At 32.3% G+C, this 24958-nt stretch overlaps 1 protein-coding gene across 2 annotated transcripts in view; it reads right to left on the reverse strand.

Moving 5' to 3' along the window:
- Positions 1 to 1446: 1446 nt before the first annotated feature.
- The window catches only part of LOC127718263 (uncharacterized), a 29111-nt gene continuing 5599 nt past the window's right edge, over positions 1447 to 24958 (reverse strand). The window contains exons 1-7 of one of the 2 annotated variants that reach the window (XM_052224268.1): positions 13911 to 13933; positions 11608 to 11697; positions 11006 to 11256; positions 9461 to 9686; positions 8938 to 9075; positions 6912 to 7040; positions 1447 to 5964 (exon numbers count right to left, since the gene is read on the reverse strand). In XM_052224268.1, coding sequence (XP_052080228.1) covers positions 5858 to 5964; positions 6912 to 7040; positions 8938 to 9075; positions 9461 to 9686; positions 11006 to 11256; positions 11608 to 11680 — 924 coding nt within the window. In that variant the 5' untranslated portion in view covers positions 11681 to 11697; positions 13911 to 13933 and the 3' untranslated portion in view covers positions 1447 to 5857. Of the gene's footprint in view, positions 5965 to 6911; positions 7041 to 8937; positions 9076 to 9460; positions 9687 to 11005; positions 11257 to 11607; positions 11698 to 13910; positions 13934 to 24958 lie in introns of those variants that run through there. The other variant, XM_052224267.1, reaches the window with a different exon arrangement.

The following is a 24958-nucleotide window of genomic DNA, read 5'->3' on the forward strand; positions in this document are numbered from 1 at the left end:
TCTACAAAGACTGCTGTACTGTGTTAAATATTCCATCTTGTCACATTATTTTATTCCTGACAATAACTTGTTCAACTCAAGGTTCAATGTTTTGAACAAAGAAAAATTGAGCACCATACTTAAAAATTTATATGAGCAAGGAATTAATTGTTTTGCTTCTTCTGAGACCCTGAAAGATTATCAAAGTCAACCATACAACACCACTGAAACTTTAACACGTGAAAATGTCAGAATAGCACAACAAACATATTCTTGTTTACCATTTATTATGAACTGTGGTTTTGCAAATACCTATAATCTACTAAATCATTATCTACATAATTCAAGAACTGGTTTATCTAGAAGTTTATTCGCTTTGTATTTATCAAAGGCATGTTGGTTTGCTCCAGATGCTTCAAAATATCTATATAGCTCAGAAAACAAACAGCAATATTTAAAGTACAAATATGATCTTAGCCAATTATTGATAGGTTGTCAATCAGATGCAGTATCAGGATGGCTGACATTGGCTTCTTTCATGTATGTTCATAAAAATTACTTTGCCTCACTAAGTATAATATATTATGCCTTGCAGAAATACACAGATGAGAAAATATGGGCTGGACCACCCCGGTCTGATTACACATTTATCCAAAAACATGAGCTGAATCTGATGAAAAAAGAAAAACATTAAGAGTTGAAACTGTTATATTTAAGATTTATAGGTCGTCAATAATCCCACAAGAATTACAACTAGAGTTTACAAACCGCCCTTCTTTTTATCATCCTGTACCATTTGCATATTTCCTAAGCTTCTTATGTTACTACCATCTACATGACATTACATCGTGTAGACATTATTTACAACAACTAAGATCGACAAAACGATTTTATACAAAATGTACTATCAATGGTACGCTTTTCATGTGTGGCATAGCTCACAAGTTAATCGATGAGACATCCATTGCTAAACAACTATTTTAAAAACTTTTTATGGAGATAAGTGTAGTTTAAGTAGTGCAGCATCAAGGTTATAAATGAGTGTTACCTGATTCAAGTGTCACCTAATTCATGTCAATGACGATGCTACTTTGTATAGTTTTGTTATGGAGGATAAGTATGAATTAACCAGTACAGCACCAAGGTTAGCTAGTGTCATCTGCTACATATCAATTTAGATGTTACTTTATGGCTGTTATCGACGGCTAGAATCACACTGGTTTAGTATGCACATATATTCATACAGTACAGGTAGCGACTTATTTTTATGGATGCCTTAATCCGTCTAGATGTCAGACTGGTCGGACAGTTGTCCCTGTGTAATTAACACCTGCTGTGATATTACCTGTGCAATATCAGTGGAGGTCGTAAATATGTACCAGCTTGATAAGAATTAAATTTTACCTGTACATATATTTTATTATTTATAGATGATAGATACATGTTAAACATTGAATAAAACTTCAATAAACTATTGAAAATTTAATAAGAGATCAACTTTTACATGTATGTGAAGTTGTGTTATACAAATAAAGAAAGACGATTTTTAACAATGTATTGCTAATCATAAATATTTCATATTATTCAAAATAATAACAACCAGGACGATTTTCAATTGAAGTTTTCATAAAAATGTTGAGACATCAATCACAAATAAAAATCTGACTTACATGTATCTAATGATACAACAAATGCAAAGAAGCAAGGCTCCATCTGAGTGAAGAAATACAATGAATTATTCAGATGAGTTTAATGCCATGAATAAGTGTAAAGGCAGTTATCATATAACAAACCGTCATTTGGAAGGACATATAATCCTAATCTTTAAACTACCTGTTATTAAAAAAAAATCGCTTCAATATTTACAAGTCTCATTTATGACTCGATTAGAAATTAGTCAAATATAAAGAAAAATGAACTTGATCAATTATACAACTGCATTTCAACATCAAATCAATATTTGTAAGCACAACACAGATCAAATCATTTTGGCTTTTGCAAAATATATCATAAATTATCCCTATCTCTGCTAAAATTTTCTAGACAAAACACTTATTTCAGCCTTTTCAGAGTACTACAAACAGATATATCATGTTCAGTAGGGGAATTAACGAATAGTACCATTCATGAGACTGCAAGAATGCAGACGTTTAGAATAATAATGGCTTAATTTATTCTTCTTTGGTTCTTTTATTTGCCAGTTAAATGAATTGTGTTAGCACAGAGTAAATACTATAAAAGGAAATAAAACATTTCTTCAAAATTGACAAAAAATTCATTGTTACTGAAAAAAAAAAAGAATTGTGGAATGATACATACATAAAAACTAAAGGAGCAATGAATGTTCAAAAGCATCCTACTGTATAACATGCTCATTTAAGCTTAAAGCCTGATACACAAGCTCTTATTTATAAGACTCCAGAGAAAAATGCGACGGAAATTTTATTAGACAAAGGGATGGACAGACAACGTTAAAATAGTATACCCCTCCTTATACATATGACAAAATCCTAGGTACTTTATTCATATGATTTGCACCACGTGACTTTTTCTCTTTTGAATAAATTACTTTCCTTTGTTTAATTTAAATCATATCAAATTTGCGGATATATATATATATATATAATCCAGTTTTATTCCATATTGGATCTTTGACTAATGTGTCATTGAAAACTTCCTTGAGCGAATATTTAAAAAACATGTTGTGTAATTCTTAGGAAAAATTTACGAAATGGGAAGTATGAAATCATCATGTTTTAAAAAGAATTAGGCCGAAAAATAAGAAAGCAGGTAGATAAAAGTTATTTAACCCAAATATTCAGCCTGCAAGGTTTTTCCCTATATGCGGACAAATCATGACAATCTCTTCTTGTATCTTTATTTCTATTTGTAATCTTGCTTTTTTACGATTTTTCGTTATTTTCTATAGCAATTATACTACGGTTACGCTTACGAATTTCAAACTGAAAAGGCAGAAAGTTTTCAAGATAGACACTGTTTATTTGTACACGAACAGAAAGCAACAAACATATACACTTCACTTATTTCTGGACAAATTGTTGATTCGCCTTAGGAATTTGCAAATTTGCATTCTAAATTTAGGGGAATGTATAATCGTATTGTAATGACTGTCGTCATGATAAGGCAATATGGCCGCTATGCAAATTATCAAAGTACCACAAATTTAGTCATATGATAAGTGGGGATATACAAATGACATATATACAGACAGACAGCAATAAGAACATATGCCCATAGCACACCATGCCCTGCTTTAACCGTGAAATCTGGGTCGAATTCTGAATTTGGCATAGATTATGGAAGTTCACATTGAAACCAACATGTGTACTAGGTTTCAAGCTGATTGGACCAAAATTTCATGGTAAACTACGGTGACTTATAGTTTCTTACATATATGTTAATTAGTCTCTGGTGGATATTTGTCTCATCGGCCATCATACCCCATTTTCTTATTTCTATATTACTCAAACGTCTATCAGAATAATATAGATGACTTATGTATCAGATATACCCACTAATATAATGATGGTTAATGAAAAGTAATATCTTCCAAAATTAAGATTTGGAAAGAGGCTTTTTCGGAAACTTTACATTATTTCAGCATAAAGCATCACAAAGACAATGCAACCATGTTGTTAATCGAAAAATAAAGGAGCATTCACTGCACGTTTGATTCATATCATTTTTATTCCCCGATTTAAAATAAGAAGATGTGGTATTATTTCCAATGAGACAACTCTCCACCAGAGACTAAATGACATAGAAGTTAACAACTAAAGGTTCCCGTACGGCCTTCAGCAATGAGCAAAACCAATACCGCATAGTAAGATATAAACGGTAATGATAATTCTTTGTTCATATTTTGCATACTTTATACAAGAGCTTCTGGGAAAAAAATGAAAAGAAACTAGCATTATACGTTAACCTTAAGTTCCGGTATTAAGATGATGTTATTTTAGTAAATAATTCAATGTTTCATGACTACTAGTGTATTGAACGCATTTATTCCTTCGAACTTGAAAAAAATATTGAAGTAAATAAACTCATCATAGATACCAGGATTACAATTCTATACGCCAGACGCGTGTTTCGTCTCAAAATGACTAATCAGTGATGTTCGAATCAAAAAAGTTAAAAAGGCTAAATAAAGTACGAAGTTGAAGAGCATTGAGGACCAAATAATCCAAAAGATCTCGCAAAATACAGGTAAGGTAATTATAATCCTCACCTTAGAAGTAATATACCAACTTCACCTGCATATGGGATATTAATATTTTCCAACTCATTCGGCTTTCAAGAGCTTGCAGCTGCTACTCAGTCTTTATAAAACGTTACCAGTGTCTGAGCAGAAAGTTGATGAACCAGGGCTATGTCAAAGAACGTCTCGGCCATTTTCTTAAAAAGTTTATAGGAAGATACCAAGACCGTGTTGATACATATTCCGTATCAACTTCACAAAAACTACATGCTGGTCTTGAAGTATAGATTCTAGGTCCTGATGTTGTTTATCATCTTAATTACGTGTTATAGTGTTCTTTTATTTGTCTTTGTAAATTATCAACCTTTGCTGTTCAGTCCATTTTTGGTAATATTTATTTGGTGTTGCTCAGTACTTATACATCCCACCATTGTGTTATTCTGCTTTGGTCATTTTTTTCTATTCCCGTCTTTCATTTTTTGCTTATGTGCTTTGTCTTTATGCCATTTTGTTTTTCTTTGTTGACATTTTTCTTTGTGTTTATAGTGATTAAGATTATAACACAATAACTGCTGTACCCCTATTTTTGACATTTTTACCTATTATGTCTGTTTGTTTTGTTCGCACATTGTTGTCAATATAATGGAATTTTATGCGACTGTCATACAAGTGAGAGGTTTAGCTAGCTTTAAAACCAGGTTTAAGTTTTCCTAATTGTGAACTTTCCATTTTAATTTACAAAGTCGCAACCTTCGAGCATCGCCTACATGATGAGTATATATCTCCCAGTTGATACCCTACTCTAGAACTTGAATTTCCTATCATGATTTACTTGACAGAGAGTTGCTGCTAGCAAGAAAGCTATTGAATTAAGGGTTATACTTGGTAAAGTAATATTTATCCCATCGAATTTTTATGTACCAGTTGGTTGATTGTTATGGAATATGTGTGTCAAAGATGACAACAGATAAGTTCAACTTGTCGTTACCATAATCCCGTCCTCCTTTCCTCGATGCTAACATCACCGATTGAGACTCATCAACGAATTTGTATTCAACATGATAAACATTATGGGTGTCACGTGAGGAGTAGGATCTGCTTACCCTTCCGGAGAACTTTATATCGGAAGCGTATTGTTCAGTTGTTATTTTGAATGTATTCTTTGAGACTACACTTACAAACAGACAACATCAGGGTCGATCGAAAAATGACGAAAAGACAGGTAACAGTCAACAAAAAAGTACAAAACAAAAACAAATAAAAGCGGGTAGAATTCGATCGGCTAAATAATAAAAGCAGCAGTTTCTGATACGCAAGTTGCTACCATTGTGTTGATCATTGTAAGTTCAAGTCGCATTCAATCAAGTCCAGTTCGAGATAAAGGGAATGGTAACGTGGCATACATATGTGGAACATTTTATTGGTCATATTCTAAACAAATTTGGTAATTACACACTGAATGGTGATTAATGTTAACACCACTGCAGTTATTTTTAATCAATTCATGATTAAAATTTCGAAAATATTGATAAACATTTATAATTGTAATTTTATGTGCAGTGTGGAAAGAATACTAAATAAGGAGATATAAACATGATAAATGAAGTTTTCTCATTTTAAGCAATCATGTTTCTTTTCTGAATCTTCATATGTGCTGTTTTAGCTGTCACACTGGAGAAGTGGCGCTGTGTCAGGATCTTTTAACCCCAAAACGGTTTCCCATTTATTCTCTGAATCAGATGAGGTGCAATCAGTTTCCATAGAAACTATAAAAAACCATAAGAAACAAATGCATAACTCGACATATATCATTAATATGAATATATCAGTAATTAAGTGATCTTATTTGAAAAAAATATATATTTATTAAAATATGGCTGTGTTCTATGTTGTTTTGTAAGTACAATGATAAGGATCAGTCAACTGGAAAATTCAAAATGGAAAAATCATTATGGTAGATGATATGTATATGAAAACTCGTCGTTTTCTGAGTCATCTTTGGGAAGATAAACTCTTCTTCAACTTCATTTATGCTGTTTGATTGATCAGAAGGAACATATCTACGTTGACACCGGAGCAGTTGGGTGCAACAATATTACAGAAAAATCTTAACATTTAAATATTTTTGACATTTTGTAATATATGTTTTGGTTCTACTTTTAATGCACCAGTTGCTATAAATTTATATTCAGTGATGCTCGAGGGAAAAGCTTTTGATCGAACACTTATGTTAGTTAGTTCTATATCAAATATGCTACCTTTCCTTCACATGTTTCAGTGAACTGTTGTTTGCAAGAATCGTCTTAGTTACGCAACAAATTTTCAACGAATGTGTCCAACCGAATTAGACATATCACCAGGATGGTACTTGCATGATCAACCAAACGGGTGAAAAATGTAGAGCAGGATCTGGTTACCCTTCCGGAGCACCTGAGATTACCCCAGGTTTTTGGTTTGGTTCGTGTTGCTCAGTCGTCTTTATTTTCCTATGTTTTGTTTTGTATACTGTTGTTTGATTTTTTTCTTTTTTTTTGCCATAGCGTTCTCAGTTTTTTTCAACTTATGAGTTTTAAAATCCCTTTCGTATCTTTCGCTTCTATTCTAAACAAGTCAAAAGAAGCTTTTTGTCACCATAAAACACCACTTACACTATACTTCATTTCAGCATATATACGTTTTATTGTGAAGTTTACACCATTCTAGGTATGTATACCTTTTTCACATTTATCTTCTTCCTGTCCGTTACATTTTTGTCGTCTACATAGTACGCAAGAACACAACAATATGCCAGCTACAGCACATTCTGCTGAGAAACCTTGGGCTAACCCCTCTGTCACGAACCCTGAAATTGATTTATATTGCATGAAACAATTCATCGAAGAATATTGTATTTTGATTTTTGCATATAAATTGACTGGAATATTTGTAAACTTTTCATAGATTATTTTCAAAATGTTTTGTCGGAATATGGTATATGATTTGTTCAGTAAAAAAACTGGCCTTTGTTTATCCTGCAGTCGTACACAGTTCATTAATGTATCAACAAACGTTGAATGTGGCAATACAACATCCTAAATGTATATACCATATTTTGGCAACAAGACGAATGCCACATGTGGATCAGATGCAAGTTTATTGAAAAGTAAAACAAAACTACCGAACTCCAAGGTAAATTAAAAAAAGGAAAGTAAATAAAAACTGACAAAATCAAACGTTATCAACCAACGGAAGGAGTGAAAAACTGCTGTTATATCCTTGACTTGGTACATGAACATGAAGCTGGTTTGATACTAGCTTAACCTACCACTTGGATGACATTTGTTTATGGTTCCGTCATATTGACAAAATTGGATTTTAATTTTAATTGATCGAGACAAAATTCGAATATATCGTCTTTTTAAAAAAACGCAGTGGCATTAATCCAAATAACAAGTATATCGTAAAAAAAGATTAAGTGTTAGATCTTTTGCATAATGTTTTCAAAGACAATATTATATCTTTACATACAAACAAACATCTGTGTTACAATAAATACTAACTGTGCAACCATGCTATTTATCTTTTCTTTCTCATATGTATCGAATTTAAACATTTGTTTGTAAATGCCATATATGTTGCTTTCAAACCACAAACTTCTTATTATACGGCTAATGTTCTTTTTCCATTCAATGACCATTGTTTTGTATATTCTTACGAACGTATTCACACGAACTTGAAAAAGTGAAGCGAAATATACCAAATGAACATTCAAACTCATAACTCGAAACCAAACCGACAATACCAATGGCAAAAACGAAAAACAACCAAATGACCAACTACAATATACGAAACACGACATAGAAAATAAAGACTGAACAAAACACGACGCCAGCTAAAAGCCGAGGATTATCGCAGGTACTCTCACAATGAAGGTCAATCCATCAAAGTTATCGAGAAGAACGACTGACATTATCACATTAAAAACTACTGTAGTCACCATTGCATACTAATGGATCTTAAAAAGTCCAGTTTTAAAAACTCACAAGTGCCTTTCAAACTATGCTTAAGATGCGGAAAAGGTTTTGCTCATTGTTCAAGGTATTACGGTGACAAATAGTTGTTTATATTCTCGTCATTTAGTCTCCTCTCGATGGTTGTCTCATAGGCAATCAAACATCATCTCCTTTTTTTATATTTAGGTGGTTGATACAAGATGTGTTTTAAAATTTGAGTATACATATCAAGAAATTCCAGAGCACTCATGATACCAAATTTCACTCTAATCCGAGGGTGCGTTTCTGAATCTGAAGAACTGCAGTTAATGTCATTGTTCGTACACGGAAATGAAAACAACTTTATTTGTTGAATTTTCTAAGTTTAGGACGTTTTATACCAATGCAATTATTTTGGTCTACGCTTTTGAAAACATTACACAGAATGGATTCGATTTTGTTTTCATATGTTTCCGATTGTTTTTCATTCATTCCAAAATTTTGCTGAAAAGAAATAACCGAAAGACTAACATTCGTGTATTTTTTAGCTGAGCGATAGATTGGTAAATTGTTTGACAATCGCTGGCAGTCATTTTTATCTTATTCAGGATAAAAAAAAATTAAACAGTAAACAATTGAATATGGTATACAAGAGGGTCAATAAACATTCGATACAAGTCCAATTTTCATACGACAAATATCTAGGTGAGCAGGTGTTCATATTCGAAATCTATTATTACGGATTGCAAGGGGAATAATAAAACTCACTCGAGTATTTGGGTCTGTATGTGGGACATGTGCCACAGTATTTTCCTGTTTTGCGTTTCCTACGGCGACAAAAAATTCCTACTCCTGTGAGAACACACATCCCAACAATTCCACCTGTTATTCCACCAATCAAGCCATCTAAATGAGATGTAAATCATATTTGAACTTAGTCTGAACAGTTAATGACATTGTAGTGACACAAAGCCATCGACACCATTACTTATGCAAGTGTCAGAACATATATAGTCTTTACTAACATTACTATTATTATTATTATTATTATTTTCATTATTATTATTATTATTACACATCTTCTACAGTTTCTGTATGAATTCATGTCTTTTACATTGGTTATTTACACATGACATTTAAAACAAATATATTCTGCTGTTAAGGACTCTATATTGACCTCTAGTTGTTATTTGTGTGCATGGGTAGCTGTATCATTGACGTATAGTCTTACTTTTTCTTTTTTTTTCAAATAATCAAAGTACATGCATATAGCAGAAATAAAATTACTCACAATTATAATCCCATTTCGTCTCAATTTGAAACTCAAAAGTGTCATTTAGTTTGTCTGGAATTACTTCCTGCGGTTTTCTGTCGTCATATCTGTTATAGCCATTTTTAACACTTTGTGATTTTTGCAGCTCAAATGAAACATGACTAGCATCGTCTAAACATTGTGAAAACATTCTGTTATTGCCATATAACATGTATGAGTTTCCTGAACAGCCATCTCCTGATATCTTCAAAAGAAGGAAAAGGGTAACCGACTGTGTTTTTAATAGAAAAAGGCCTCATTACAGTAGACAACAATTATTAAAATACATGTATTTGTGAACCATAAATCGTAATTCTATTTGTTATCTGATTAAATCGTTACAAATGCGCATTGTCATTTTCAGTTTTTAATTGTTATTTTATAGGGATTTCTGAAGAAAGATAGTTGGTAAGATAAATTCGTTACACAGTGTGCAAGTGACCTAATACGACATATACGGGTCAGTAAATGTCATATAGGGATTCGAGCTTCGCTTTCATATGAAATATCATGACCCTGTATATATCAACACCTGTGTAACTAATTTTATAGTCGTTCATTTTAAATGACTTTTGTGACGTTATTACACACTGCTTTAAAGATTCAAAATTATTTTTCATCGATATACTATTTTTAAGTTATAGTACTTTTACGGACTTCCCCACTCGTATCATATAAATTTTCTCAGATTAAATAAATGATTTTACGGAGAGAAACCTAAATTACATCTGTTTTGACAGTTTTTTCGACTTTGTTTATTAGAAAAAATCCAAGATTACAGATTCCATTCTGTGTTTTTTGGTAAATTTATCCTTGTTTACTGTATAATTCCACAAATTTAATTTATAGTCTATACTGAAACATATAAAAATTGGTTTGAACCGACCTCCAAACGAGCCAAGATTCTGTCATACTGATTACCTCAATTGCAACCATGCTTAGCTTCACATCCATACAAATCAAATAACTGATGTCTGTTTTATATCTCCACAATTTTTTAAAGAACAAGTTGACAAAAGTCCATGCTTATTTTGCATTTTGTAACAGAAATGGATGTCTGTGTCAAATTTTATTTGCTCATTTTCAAAAGTCAACTTTTCGTGAACGTCGCATGTGACAAATCTGTAAATTTTACTTTTTTCACTAGATACTTCACTTATTGATATATACTATCACCGTTTTTGTATCTTCAAGTATATTAAGTTACGTTGGAAGACCTGCCTAATGACCAATAATAAAAATACAAATTGTTTAGTCACTTTGAAAAACCTGTAAAATTTCTGTTACCTTTTAGCAAATTGAGTACTCGGTGTAATTTGGGTACTGTGACGTTACACATTTAAGTGCAAAATCAGCAACAAATGATATTAAGACTTCTATGAATAATGAGCAAGATCTATAAATCTGATGTTGCAGAAATTTTAATTGGTTTAATTTTTGGGTAGTGTTATTTATTTGATTGTTACTATTTTCCTACATTTTCTATACGTTTGCTTTATACCTGTACAATACTATATATATTACCTGAGCATTATAATCATAGTTGATGTATTCAGAACAACACCTTTTGAAGTAAATTGTACTATGACAATTTTGGCTACTGTAAATAAGTTCTTTCATGCACATTGTATATGAATAGAAAGCAGATTTTGGAGTTGTGAACGACATTTTTCTACATTCCGGGCTGCCGAAATCACCTTCAAACTTCATGTAAGCTATGGTATTTTCGTCAACAAGATATGGATCAGAGACACATGAATCAGTTGGAAATAAATCTAATAAAATATAAAAAGTTAATATTCAACTAGAAAGGTATACTTTTGATTAGACAATGAAAAATTATAGAACATTTAGCTTTAACTTTATGTCATATTTTTATCGGATCTTAGAACCAAATGACATAAACGAATTTAATTTGGTGTTGAATCAATGTTCATTTATTTATACATCCCGTCCAGTTAAAATTTTACTTAATAAACACTACACAGGTAGCAACATGTATTTGACGTCAAATCTTACTATCAGTACATAATTTACAGGAGATGCGATGATCCCTTGAATCATGATGAGTTGAAAATGAAAATCACTACAAATAATCAGAAAGAAGAAAACATTAATAAACATACATGTCACCGAGGTTTTTCCATGGCAGATAGTGACTGATAGAACCAACATCATGGCCAATGCTACAGCTGGCATTTTCAATGATTTACTCTCTAAAACAAACAATGTATACCAGAAATTTCAAAATTCCTTTAACTAGATTACACATTATCTGTGTTAACCCCCAGCCCCAACACATCCTTCATAACAAATAATTCAGAATTAAGTTTAGTGTGTATGTACTTTATTTCATTTGTATTAACCATGTTTCTTTGTTTTTTTAATGTATACAAATTATCCAGTCTATAAAAGATTTTGGACATTTTCACAATTTCTACTACTGAAAATTCAGAAATTATTGCGACGTTTTTATTACTGTGAATAATGTGACTGGGTAATTATCGCAATAATAAGATATCTCTCACAATCGGAAATCTGACATATATACTTTTACGCAGCTTTTCCTGTAATCGCCATAACGGTTCTTACAATCTTGTCTGTCATAGCGAAATCGCAATAAAAATGCAGGCAGTAAATTCTGAATTTACAGTATTCAGATATTTCAGCTCATGTCATTAACAATCTTAACACTACATGTACATGCTGTTCAACTGCTGCTTTCTACATGTAGCTATCATTACACAAAAAGTACTCTAAATGTGACTGACTATCGCTATATTTAATGAAATTTCTTTAAAAGATAGAAACACTGGTCATAACGGAGAATAAAAATATCAGTACTCGTAATTGGTCTTACAATTAAAACACATTTGATGGGTCATGTACTGATGGATTGATTGATTGTTAAACGCCACTTTCAGCACTATTGTGCTTTTTTGTCGGCGGTAAGTTTTCATTGGTGGAGGAAATCGGAGTGCCCGAAGAGAACTGCCGACCTTCAGAAGGAAAACTGAAAATCATAGTCAATTAAGATTGGAGTCGAACTCAAATCCTTAGTGTTGACATTAGTGATACAAGAGATTGACTACTTAGACCAATTGACAAACAAGGCCCCTAGTCAAATACTATTAATCTATATGACTTACTACTTTACTACTATATGAAAGATCATGATTTGTAATGCCTGTTTCAAAATCAACTATTTTCAGTCATTTTTAATGATTTTAATAACTGATAAGTTGTATGTCTGTATCATTTAACCCATATCTTACTTTTCATCTCCACTAAATATTTTTTTGTGAACAAATTTAATTTAAGTATGCAGCAATTAGCTCATATTGCAATCAATGCATACTTTCAATTTATTTCAATCAACTTACACTTCATATGCACTTAACACATTACTACAAATCGGAAAAGACTAAACAGTAGAACAGAATCCAGCTGTGCTTGAGAAATATATAAAAGACATGTAAAGATATTCTAGTTTTTTTATAATTTTTCATTTCTATTCTGACATTTCCCACTATCAATTTGACATTCTGAGTTGCAATTTTGAAGTGATATATACCCAATTGGCAGTGAGAAATGTCAAGTTGGAACTCAGAAATGTCAAGTGGAAACTTAGAAATGTTAACTTAAAACTGCGAAATTTAAACGTGGAACATTTTGAATAATAAATCTTAACAAAGGAATGTCACTACCGATGTTTGGTAATAATGTGTAATTTAATTCGCAGATAAAACGTCTTAATTTTGTGATTGCAGTATAGATATTTTCCAATCAGCAAACACTCGTATAAGGGTGCTTATAATATCCCATCTTTCAACGATTAGTTCACATGTGAAACATTGAATTCAAATGACGTTTCAATTATTTAAATTATAAAAGCTAAAATAGACTATAAATTATTGTGTTTTGTGGTTGAGATTAAAATATTTTCTGTGCATGTATTTATCTTATTGTATTTCCAAACGCTAACTTCATACCTCACGTTGGTTTAATTAACCAACCTGGAAAAAAAAACTGCAAAAACAAAAAGTTGAAACAATAAAGGTTAACGTTATTCCATAATTTTCAAAGTTGAAAACGAATAAGTAGCACAATATAAGATAGAGTTAAATTCAATCATGTAGTGTGGTTTGAAGTCTAGAAGACTAAGATTTGGACGACTAATTGTTTATTCAGATCTTTATGTCATGTCAAATAAGTGTATTGATATAAATCAATTTGATTCAGGTAAAACAATGGGAGAATTTCACACAAGATAACTCAGCCTCGCATTCAAATGTCTGGTATATTTTATCTTTACCTGTATGACTGTGTATATATCATCAATATATACTAATCAGTTTCTTATAACCACGATAAATACGAAAGTTCAGGCAATAATACAACTAATGTGAAACCATTACAACCGCCTTACCTTAGCTTGTATTTAAAATCGAATTTTATACTTTTGCCTGTACCTTTGGTATATGTGTAACGTTAAAATGTTTCCCTGTACAAAACCACTATGTCGACATGTACATACAGGATATCAAATTATCAAATGATAACGTTTAGTACACGTATAGTTTGTTTATTGAAAGTTAAAAAAATAACTATGATACAGTTACAATTACTAGAGTGTGTGATAAGATTTCGTGAGCGAATTAGATGTTTGTTACACATGTACCATGGTTAACTTAAACGCACTTCATGACAATACCACTGAATAAATCAGAATTAATGTTTTTGCAGTATTTTCAAAAATGATTTTGCTATATATCCATGTATTATATGTTAATAAATAAACGCTTTAAGATGGTTGATTTTCTGTATAAAGTCAATAATTGTGTTGACTTTTGAAGCCCAAACTTTCTATTGCTTTAAATACTTTAATGAGAGATCGAAACACGATACCAATACTGACATATAGGTTTTTGAACTTCTAACAAAAAAATTGAGTGATGAGTGTTTTATAATATTAACAAGAAATTGTATTAAAAAATCTCTCATATTCTCCCTACCAAATATACCCCTAACACTTAATTTGATATAAACTGGTGATTGTTATTACATCTTACGCAATTCAATTGGATGAAGTTAGTATTGCTTCACCTTTATCTGATTACCTGTTAAATTTGTTCTTTGTGTGTTTTGTAAGCATGCGAAATTTTATTACGCAACAATAATTATTGTTTATGAAGACAAGGATGACAACTCTAGATCCGAAGTAACATTTTTTATAAGAAATTATAAAAATACTCTTGTTTGTGGATTAACAATTATAGTTATGGTTTGTCTTTAGTTTTCTGTCCTAATATTATACTAAACGGTCAAGTCGAATTTTAATTATTTTGTTTTGATAAATACAATTAAACCAATGTTCTTTGACAAGAGAGTCTGGATATGTTACAGTCAGTCTTGAGAATTATGGACAACAGTTGTGAAGAATAGAGAAATATGACTTAAAATTAAAGAATATAGAAATGAAGATCACCATCCAGACCCCCACACTTAATAATTTCTAATCTAACATTGCTGGATGTTTCTAATCTGAATGCATTTAAAGTATAATCATATTATGTTTATCTGAAAACAGATTAAGTTGCATATCTTTTTACACAAACATGTGCTTCAATCGACCATCAAACTGTACAATGGACGAGTTCATTATATTTATATGAATGAAACAAAAGGTATGACAGGTTTGATTTTGGAATTTTCCAAATACAGTGAATTTTTACAATAATGAAATAGTGCGTTGTTTAGAAATTTGGGAAACTGTACAGATCATGCGTTTTAATTTTTTGAAAAATATATCATTTTGAAGAAAAACATTGAAATATAATTTACGTACTTCTACGTAAGGTGAAAAGCTTGTGTGTCTTAACAAAGGTATCATTTTCAGTCTCATTAAGCTGTTATCAGTCCAATTTAATCCAAATAAAAGCAGTGAATAGATGAAGTCAAAATATGACCGATCTGCCTTTTTATGGCATAACACGTCAATTTGATCATTTTAACGACGGATTCATCTACCTCAGAAAGTCAAGTATAGGCACTATACTAGAAAGTCACATTCAGTAATACGCATGCCGATGAGGAAGATAATGGTTGCGAAAGTGTCCGAGGATTACTAGCACAGATAATTAAAATATATCAGAATAACACAAATTATACTATATCATTATACAGAAAAAAGATCCAAGAGATTGATATATATATATAAGATTGCGATTTATTGTAAGCAAGTTGTGCGAAGAACGTGCCATATGTATAAATCAAAAAGATATAAATATGTTAATAGGGCAAACTTTTATGATTATTGTTAGGCTTAAAACCACATCTTTAATGTTTTTTTACCAGAAGTATAATAAATGCTTCTTTGACCTGTCGACTGAAACAAGGTATACGCGTTCATGGTGAAAGGATAATCAAGAATATGAAAGCAAGAATGTAATAAAAAAAAAAAAACAAAAAAAAAAAAAAAACAACAGAAGAACTCCAAGGTAAGTTCAAAGAGGCTTTCAAAATCAAAAGCTTGACTATATTAACATGAACAACCAACGAAAAGACTAGAAAACAACTATCATATTCCTGATTTGGAACATTCATTTCCGAAGGAAATTGTCGCTTTCACCTTGTTCTATAGCTAGAAATCGCATTTACTTCAGTATATCTGTTTTATGTAGGTCTTTCTATTGATATTATTACTGATTATTAGATCTTCTCACCTTTCCAAGGGAAAGACCTTTGTTAGTCTGCTTATATTAAGGTCGTTCCATTTTTCAAGTTTTTTCTTCCAATATTTTTTTTCAATATTTCGCCACTTGAAATCCTTTGTGTGGCTTTGTTATGCTATATATCGTAAAACTATTTGGTACATGATCCTGATTATTGCGTACAGATACAACTATTTTGACATGGTTGCCCCCTATGATCGAGATCTTAGAAAATATTCATAAACACTGTTTTTTATGTAGTCGTTTTTCCTTCGTAACCAAAACAAATACAGGCAAACTGATATATTTGAAATTAATAGACAACTTTCGAGTTCGTTGCATTTCCGTCAAAAACTTTGGTTTTAGTGAACATCATTCGTTCGTTTAGGGGCGTCGTCACTACCGTTCCTATGTTGAGCGATTGGTTGAAAAAATGATAATGCTATATTTAACGAATTATACGGCAAATTAAAGACTTATAATTGATATTCAGCACTGCTGTCATTAGGGAATTGTGATTAAGTACTTACGAAACAAATATTATTTCTAGTTTATTCTGCATAATGACGATCGCAGAGACGCTTGATGAACTTAAATAGAGCAGGGATTCAGGCGATCCCCTCTATCTGGTAAATGACGTCACAAAGGCGCACAAAATCCGGTGAAGGATATAACTCGAAAGTGGTCTATTGTTATATCCTAAATAAGCCTATTGTAGACTGAAGCAATTTTGAATTGTAGACATCAGTAGTTTACCAATGGTCATATTTTACAAGTTCATTAAGGTAACACCAATCAAGGTAACAAAACAAAAATATAAGGCTATTGCATGAACTTCAAAAGGAGCGAGACTGGTGCGCCGTCAGGGTAAGCGTCTTCCGTCTATGCATGCATCTGATATTTTTTTTTGCCACTGAAATGTAAAAGTACAAAAAAAGAACGTATGATATAATCATGAAGTCTTTCACAAATGATTAAATGAATGTCACCTTCAAAATGGTAAACCAGAAGTGACATTGTGTAAATCGAAAGTAGTTTGCTTTTTAAAATCTTAGTACTAAGCAATCTTGTATTTTCCTCATATTTTTATTTCAGCTCTTATCGAAAGTGTACAGTTGTAGTTTACTCGAAGGTTGAAACAGCTTTCAACTGATCTCTGGTTCTTAATCATTTTATATCTATATATTCAGTGTTTTGGGCTATTTGTTTAAGTTCCCTTTTAAATCCAATTATTCATCAACTAAGGCCAAGTGGAACTCTAGAGTAGATAGGATTGACATGGTCATATATAACACCTGTTATGATTGGATATAGCTTTCCTGCCATTAAAAATCGCGGAGCCCTGGATTTGGGATTGGTTCCTCGAAATCGACTTGATATCCCGGATATCATGACGTCAATCCCATCAGATTTTAATGTCAACATATCCAGAGTAGGGGCATTGTACTTCCGATAATCTAGATACCTTACTCTTCAAAATTATTTACCATTCATGTGGAACTCTAGTCAGAAATCGGGTTTCATTCGTACTTGGCCTAACATGCATATTTCACATGTAATTTCGTTCAATAAACAGTAGGAACTAAACGATACACGATCAATTAATTATATTCATGATATTAGCTATACAATGTTAAAATAATTAAAAAAAACTTTAGAAAGTTTAAAAAAAAAATTAATGATTATGCTTTAGTTTATTACCAATGATTACGAAACCCGTGACTAAAGTTAACCAACTACTATCTATTGGGAATAACAGGTTTTTCAGAGAAGGCAGGTTGGAAGTGTTGACGTCTTTAGGAACTGGACCGAGTACAAAAACGGGTTCGGTGACCTGACTGGAGAATTCTGGTTAGGTGAGACAAATTATTATCCTGCTTCACATCAGATAATAGAAGTAGACAGCACACAGTTTGTAGTACAATTATAGGTTATTTATCTCAGCAAACATTTTTAACGTTGCACTTTTTGCTTTAATATGAATACTTTTTCATAGTGAAAAAACGCAAAGTAACAATATTTACAACGGCATAAACATATTTGTACTTTTTAACAACGGTGTACTTTTCTAAATTTTCCAAGAAAAAGTATTGTACATGTTGTATTTATTATAAAATAACAAATACATTAAGTCACACTACCATACTTCTTACGATATAACACGTTACGTATCATATTCATTGTTTTATTTACCTTAAGGTAATGCTAAAATCCATGAAATTACCACAAAAGACGAATATGAAATGTTCATTCTTATGGAGGATCTTGAAGGAGAACAGAGATATGCGAGATAAAAGACGAGTTATATCAGAAACATACAGTCAAACTTCACCTTACATGTTGGAGACTACAGTGGAAGCGCATGTTTGTCACTGTTTCGTTTTGTAATGATTAATGGATCGGTAGATCTATAGACATTGATGAATTTAACATGTGTCATGCTCAATCGCAAGAGATCAGTAATGCAGTAAAAATAATAAATAGAGTCTAAATAGACGTGTTATCATGATAAGCCTAGGAAATTCAATTTGGTATTTCACGACACGCTTAAATTGATAAGAATTACTTATTACTTGCTGGAAGGAACTAACTGTGAAAGTTTGCGTAGAACAAAAACAAATATGACAAAGGGTTTCAATATAAAAATCTTGCCGAAAACTTCTAATTGAATTGTGTTGCTAATATCAATATTGAAACAAATATTATTAATCATCAACGTATATCAAATTACAATGAAAGCAGTATGCATAGCAAAAAGGTGTATAATGATGCTCAGCTTGCATCACAAAATTTGAAAATAAAAATTAAAATATCGATTTTGAAACGTCAAGTACAAAATGTACAGAATGTTCAAATTCGAATAATTATGATAACGGTAAAGACATTAACTACCAATTGTCCGCAGATTTTAATTTTTGGATACACAAGTTTTTTCTGGAATAACAAAATCAGAAGAAAAGTAATTACTTTATACCGCAAAAAAGATGTAATCAAAAAAAGTAAATCTACATTTTTGTATGTCAGTTTTACATTGGAAAGATTAACAGCCAAGAGTTCAAAGCTATTGCCTGATATTGAATATTTAACCCAATTTTGATGCGTAAACAAAAACGTACAGCAAAGCTTTTGATCACACTTGATACAAATGAAAAGCAATGACCTATGGTTTACCTTGTATAAAGGCCAAGATTGGTAAATTCACGGAAGGCCTACAGCTGTGGTCCAAAGTTGGGGTATGGCTACCCTACTTCTCACAACTTTAATTCGTTCCTAATTCTTTCGGCAAAACGTTTGTCGAAAATAGATACAAATAATAAATTACCTAACATTGTCCGGGAAAATTTGTCAAAGTTGTGAAGTATAAAACTAACACAAGTATGATCACAATGGAAACACCAGACGGGGTGGGATACGATGCATCGACATTCGAAAATGTACAATGTCCAGTTTATTGTGAGTCTAGAAAATGCAAAAATGTTATTGCGAAATACGATTTAGAAAGACTGGTATATATGTTATTTTTTTTCATATTATATTGTAAACGAGAACACAAATGTCTTAATGTAGTTCTTTACGCCAAGTTACAATAACCACCAATTGTTTCTAAGTCTATTGATAATTAGTGCCACCAGTTATGATATATAATATCACGTTAACGACGGCGTCAAATCATTATTTGTGTCTTCTTGAGGGAATTCTTGTAACCTTTCCAGTGTCACCATTTTAACACCATCATCATGTGACTTGTGCGATCCATTTAGATACAACCCATTCAGAATAGAGTCATGGCAGTTTGTATACCACCATCCACCTTTATACGCCTTTACACTATTGCTCGACCTGTCTGTATCTAGCGTCGAAAAAGGCTCACTATTGTGCCAGGTTGAGAACGAATCCCCTATAAAAGAAGTGACATTTCACAAATTTGTGTAGATTTTGGTACACAATTACATTTATATGTTATATGTTATATGTCATAAAAAATGGATCATAGGCGGAGCTTGTAAAATTGCTACTGATAATCACGTGTTCTGCATAAAATGTACATGATCTATCATGATTAATACTTTCAAAATAATTACCAACCAGAGAAATTCACTAAACTTTACTTGGTTTACCAATGCTAAAAATACATCATCAAACACTAATAAGTTTTCAACTGATGAACATAAATGAAAATATGACCAAAAGCTGACGTTAAAACACAAATAATGCATACTTGAGGAGTCAATACTTTGCCATTTTAAATGTCATGTGCCAAAATGAAGTTATTTTGTTTTGATATTTATATCACAACTATGTTTATGTGAAATTTGTAGTATTTTGGACTGATTAAAAAAAAATCATAGGACCAATTTAACCCTTCGTGGACCTACTCCTTTAGTCTTAATTTGACATTTTGTAAGGTTTCTTTCAATTGAGAAATTTCAATTTAAATAGATTTTAACTATTATTCTTATTCGGAGTTACTTTGAAATAATATGTGGTTTCTTTCAATTCAGAAATTTCAATAAAAAAGATTTAGCTATATGTGTTTGCTAATTATACATGTTATAGGATATTTTCTAATATGACGTGCTCCTTTCACTTTGTAAACAACAGCGTGCTAAAATCATAGATTTATCTATACTTAGCGCAACTTAGAGATGTATATATCAATGGCTGTTACAACTTTAACGTAATCATGCATACAAATCAAAGACTTTCGATAACTTGTAGATTTTACGGACGCTATCACGAGTTGGTTGACCGTTATGGAATATCCGTTTCACAGATGATAGCGGATATGTTCCTAATGTCGTAACTACAATCCCATCCCCTTTTCACGAATGTGACCTACCGAATTAGACTTATTACCGGGTTTGTAGTAATATGAGCAACACGACGGGTGCCACATGTGGAGCAGGATCCGCTTACCGTTCCGGAGCACCTGAGATCAGCCCCATTTTTGGTGGGGTCCGTGTTTAGTCTTTAGTTTTCTATGTTGTGTTTTGTGTACTATTGTTTGTCTGTTGGTCTTTTTCCTTTTTAGTCATGGCGTTGTCAGTTTATTTTCGACTTATGAGTTTGAATGTCCCTTTGGTATCTTTCGCCTCTCTTTTAAAACTTCTTATAAAAATCAAATACAACCATTCCATTAGAAGAACGAAATGCAATAGACTTCCACAAGGCATTACATATACGCCAATATAAGATTTTTTGACAGCCTGGCTTCAGTTCCCGTTTCTGCATTCTTTTTAAATCCTTTTTTCTTTTTATTAGGATTTATTTTGCATTTATGATAATCAAATAAGTTCTAGTAATAAAATAGAAGATACTTAACTGGTGTAAATAATGAAATCCATACAAATGCTTATTTGCTTTAAAAGCCTAGATTTTGGAAAATATTCTAGGTAGATTCCCTAATTTTTTGTGTACTCTCTTCCAGTCAACCAGGTCAAACAAAAAACTTTAAAATCGGTATTTGCTTCTTCTATTCTAAGCACGTGGTATTTAAGAGGAAGAGTTTTACTGGTCAGCCCAGAATCATAATTATGTGTCCAGGTAAGGTGACATGTCATCCTGCGAACTGTTACATTTTGAACTAGTATGTTACTGTAATAGCTCGCATGCATCGGTTTTCATTCACCGTTTCTGGGAACGATAGTCGGACCGATACCAAGTCCAATGACCACTTCACTTGAAATACGTGAAAAGTAACAAGATCTGATGAACCTGGATACTTACTTTTCCCGTAATATTCCTCCCAGAAACTTCAGTGACAATTATTCGTCGGACGAAGTTTGAATTTTGACTACAATCTTAAAACATGTGGTAGCACTTTTTTGGCTGGTTTTGACGCAAGTCCAAAACCGGCTTATGGTAACGTGATGTCGGGCGGATGGGCAGGAAAAGTAGGAACTAGTTTGTGTAATCATTTTCTTCTAAAGATTGCAACCTAGATCCCCGAAACTTCACAGAGAGATTGCACACATGTTAAAATTATGCACTTGCTATTATGAAACTGTTTAAGGATTTTTTTCTCATTTTATCAGACTTGGAAACTTAACACTTTTCTGCAAAAAATTATGAAAAAATGTCCATGTGTTTTTTTAGCGTAGACAAATCGTTGTTGTAGTGATAAACCAGGTGATGTGTCTAATTTGGTAGGTCACATTAGAGAAAAAATTGTGGTAACGACAATTGGAATATTAGAAATTGACTTAGATTTGTGAATATATGTATGTAGAGTTTGGCAATAATATTTTTGTGTTTTTTTTAATATTATGCTTTCCCCTTTCAGAGTGAAGATAAGCAACACATTAGACACCTTTCGTTAATATCATAACGTTAGATCGTGCTGTTATAATCATGTATGCGATAGAAAATGCATGTATGGTAGACCACTAGAAGACCCAAATGTTGCAAAGGACCTCTATGACACATATGTTATTGTTCCTGCAGTTAAAGCCCGCCCCAAACAGCATCAATTTGTATATAATTCACATTACCTTGATTGCTTGATAAATGAATTAGGTATTGACAATGTACTTGGAAACTCAACATATACACTCACGACACTTGCCAAGGAGGAAATCCTGGATAATCATAGATCTGTTCTATATTCCTTTGCAATTTCAACCAATATGAAGAATTGGATCTTGTTTCACTGTATTGGATACCTTACGAATTACATAAGTGTTTTTACAAACAATCTCATATTGCTGGGTCTTTTAAGTGTTCCCCGAAACCTCTTTCTGAACCACTAACATAAATTCCTTGAGCAATCAAACGACAAGTACTGAATAACAGACTCCTGACTTGGGACAGGAACACGCATGTTGCGAGTGCCAAATTCTTCCCTAAACTGGGACAGTGGTTGAACAAAAACTTTAAAATCGGTATTTGCTTCTTCTCTTCTAAGCACGTCGTATTTAAAAGGAAGAGTTTTACTGGTCGGCCTAGAATCATAATTATGTGTCCTGGTAAGGTGACATGTCATCCTGCGAACTGTTACATTTTGAACTAGTATATTACTGTAATAGCTCGCATGCATCGGTTTTCATTCACCGTTCCTGGGAATGATAGTCGGACCGATACCAAGTCCAATGACCACTTCACTTGAAACACGTGAATAGTAACAAGATCTGATGAACTTGGATACTTACTTTTTCCGTAATATTCCTCCCAGAAACTTCAGTGACAATTATTCGTCGGACGAAGTTTGAATTTTGACTACAATCTTAATACATGTGGTAGCACTTTTTTGGCTGGTTTGGACGTAAGTCCAAAACCGGCTTATGGTAACGTGATGTCGGGCGGATGGGCGGGAAAAGTAGGAACTAGTTTGTGTAATCATTTTCTTCTAAAGATTGCAACCTAGATCCCCGAAACTTCACAGAGAGATTGCACATATGTTAAAATTATGCACATGCTATTATTAAACTGTTTAAGGATTTTTTTCTCATTTTATCAGACTTGGAAACTTAACTCTTTTCTGCAAAAAATTATGAAAAAATGTCCATGTTTTGTCTAATCAACTCCTCTATTAGTTTTCAATATAGATCCCTGAAACTTCACAGGAGTATTGAACATAAAGCTAAGTTGTGCACCTGCTATTTAGAACTGTTTGATGATTTTCTTTTCATTTTTCCAGACACTGTCAGGAACTTTTGGCGAATTTTATGAAAGACGATACACATTTTATGTAATTGTATAGAGAATTTTGTTTCGTTTTTCTTGACATCGAACCTTAGTCCTTTTTATCCAAATTGATGAAAAAGGGTTAAAAATTTGTGCCATCTTCTCCTCCTACAGTTTTCAACCAGAATCCCTAAGGAAAACTGAAACTACAGGGCCAAATGGAACCAAACTTGGCCGTAATCACCCTAAGGGTATTTAGTTTAACAAAACATCTTCGATGAATCCGTCTGTTAACCAACAAGGTTGCCTAGGCTAAAAGTAGAACAAAGGGTTTAAATACAAGTTATGTCTACTATCTTGTTAACTGTTTTGAATAGAAAAATATGAGTCGGTAGAAATTCTCAAAATGCCAAGATCAACATACGATTCATTTTTATTTTAAAGGAGCTATTGCCCTTTAATGGTGATGTTTATCATTATTTACAAGTTTGATTATTATTCATAAACTACAAATGGGTGAAGAGACCTGTAAACGGTAAAAATTATCAACAGGACAAGCGCTGTAGATGTTATATCATATCTTCATGTTTATCTATTGAAACAAAGCCCCTTTGAAACAGCGGATTTTGCTTTTCTTTTTTTTGGCGTGCGACATTTTTGTTTGCCAAAAAAGAAGCGTGCGAAAGAGACTCAAAGTATTATATTTCAGACCTTCAATTTCGATGCGTCTCACGGATGTCATTTTATTTAGGTATGCCTTTACATCTTGTATTTACAAAAGCTTTGCCGATTTTGCCCGAGCAACCTTATTTTTCGATCATTTATATCTGGTGTGGACACAAGGTTTGTCGAAGATATTTTTTAAGAATTAAAGTTAGGAGGTTTTATGGACGCCATACCCCAACTTTGGATCTCAGTTACAGGCCTTCCGTATAGTAATTTAACTCGGAATTTTTGCCCTGGCATGCTAAGGTTATTACCTTTAATGTTTTTTTAGTGTAGACAAATCGTTGTTGTAGTGATAATCCAGGTGATGTGTCTAATTTGGTAGGTCACATTAGAGAAAAAATTGTGGTAACGACAATTGGAATATTAGAAATTGACTTAGATTAGTGAATATGTGTATGTAGAGTTTGGCAAT

The sequence above is a fragment of the Mytilus californianus genome, unplaced genomic scaffold, assembly GCF_021869535.1.
Source record: "Mytilus californianus isolate M0D057914Y unplaced genomic scaffold, xbMytCali1.0.p SCAF_10, whole genome shotgun sequence".
NCBI lineage: Eukaryota > Metazoa > Mollusca > Bivalvia > Mytilida > Mytilidae > Mytilus > Mytilus californianus.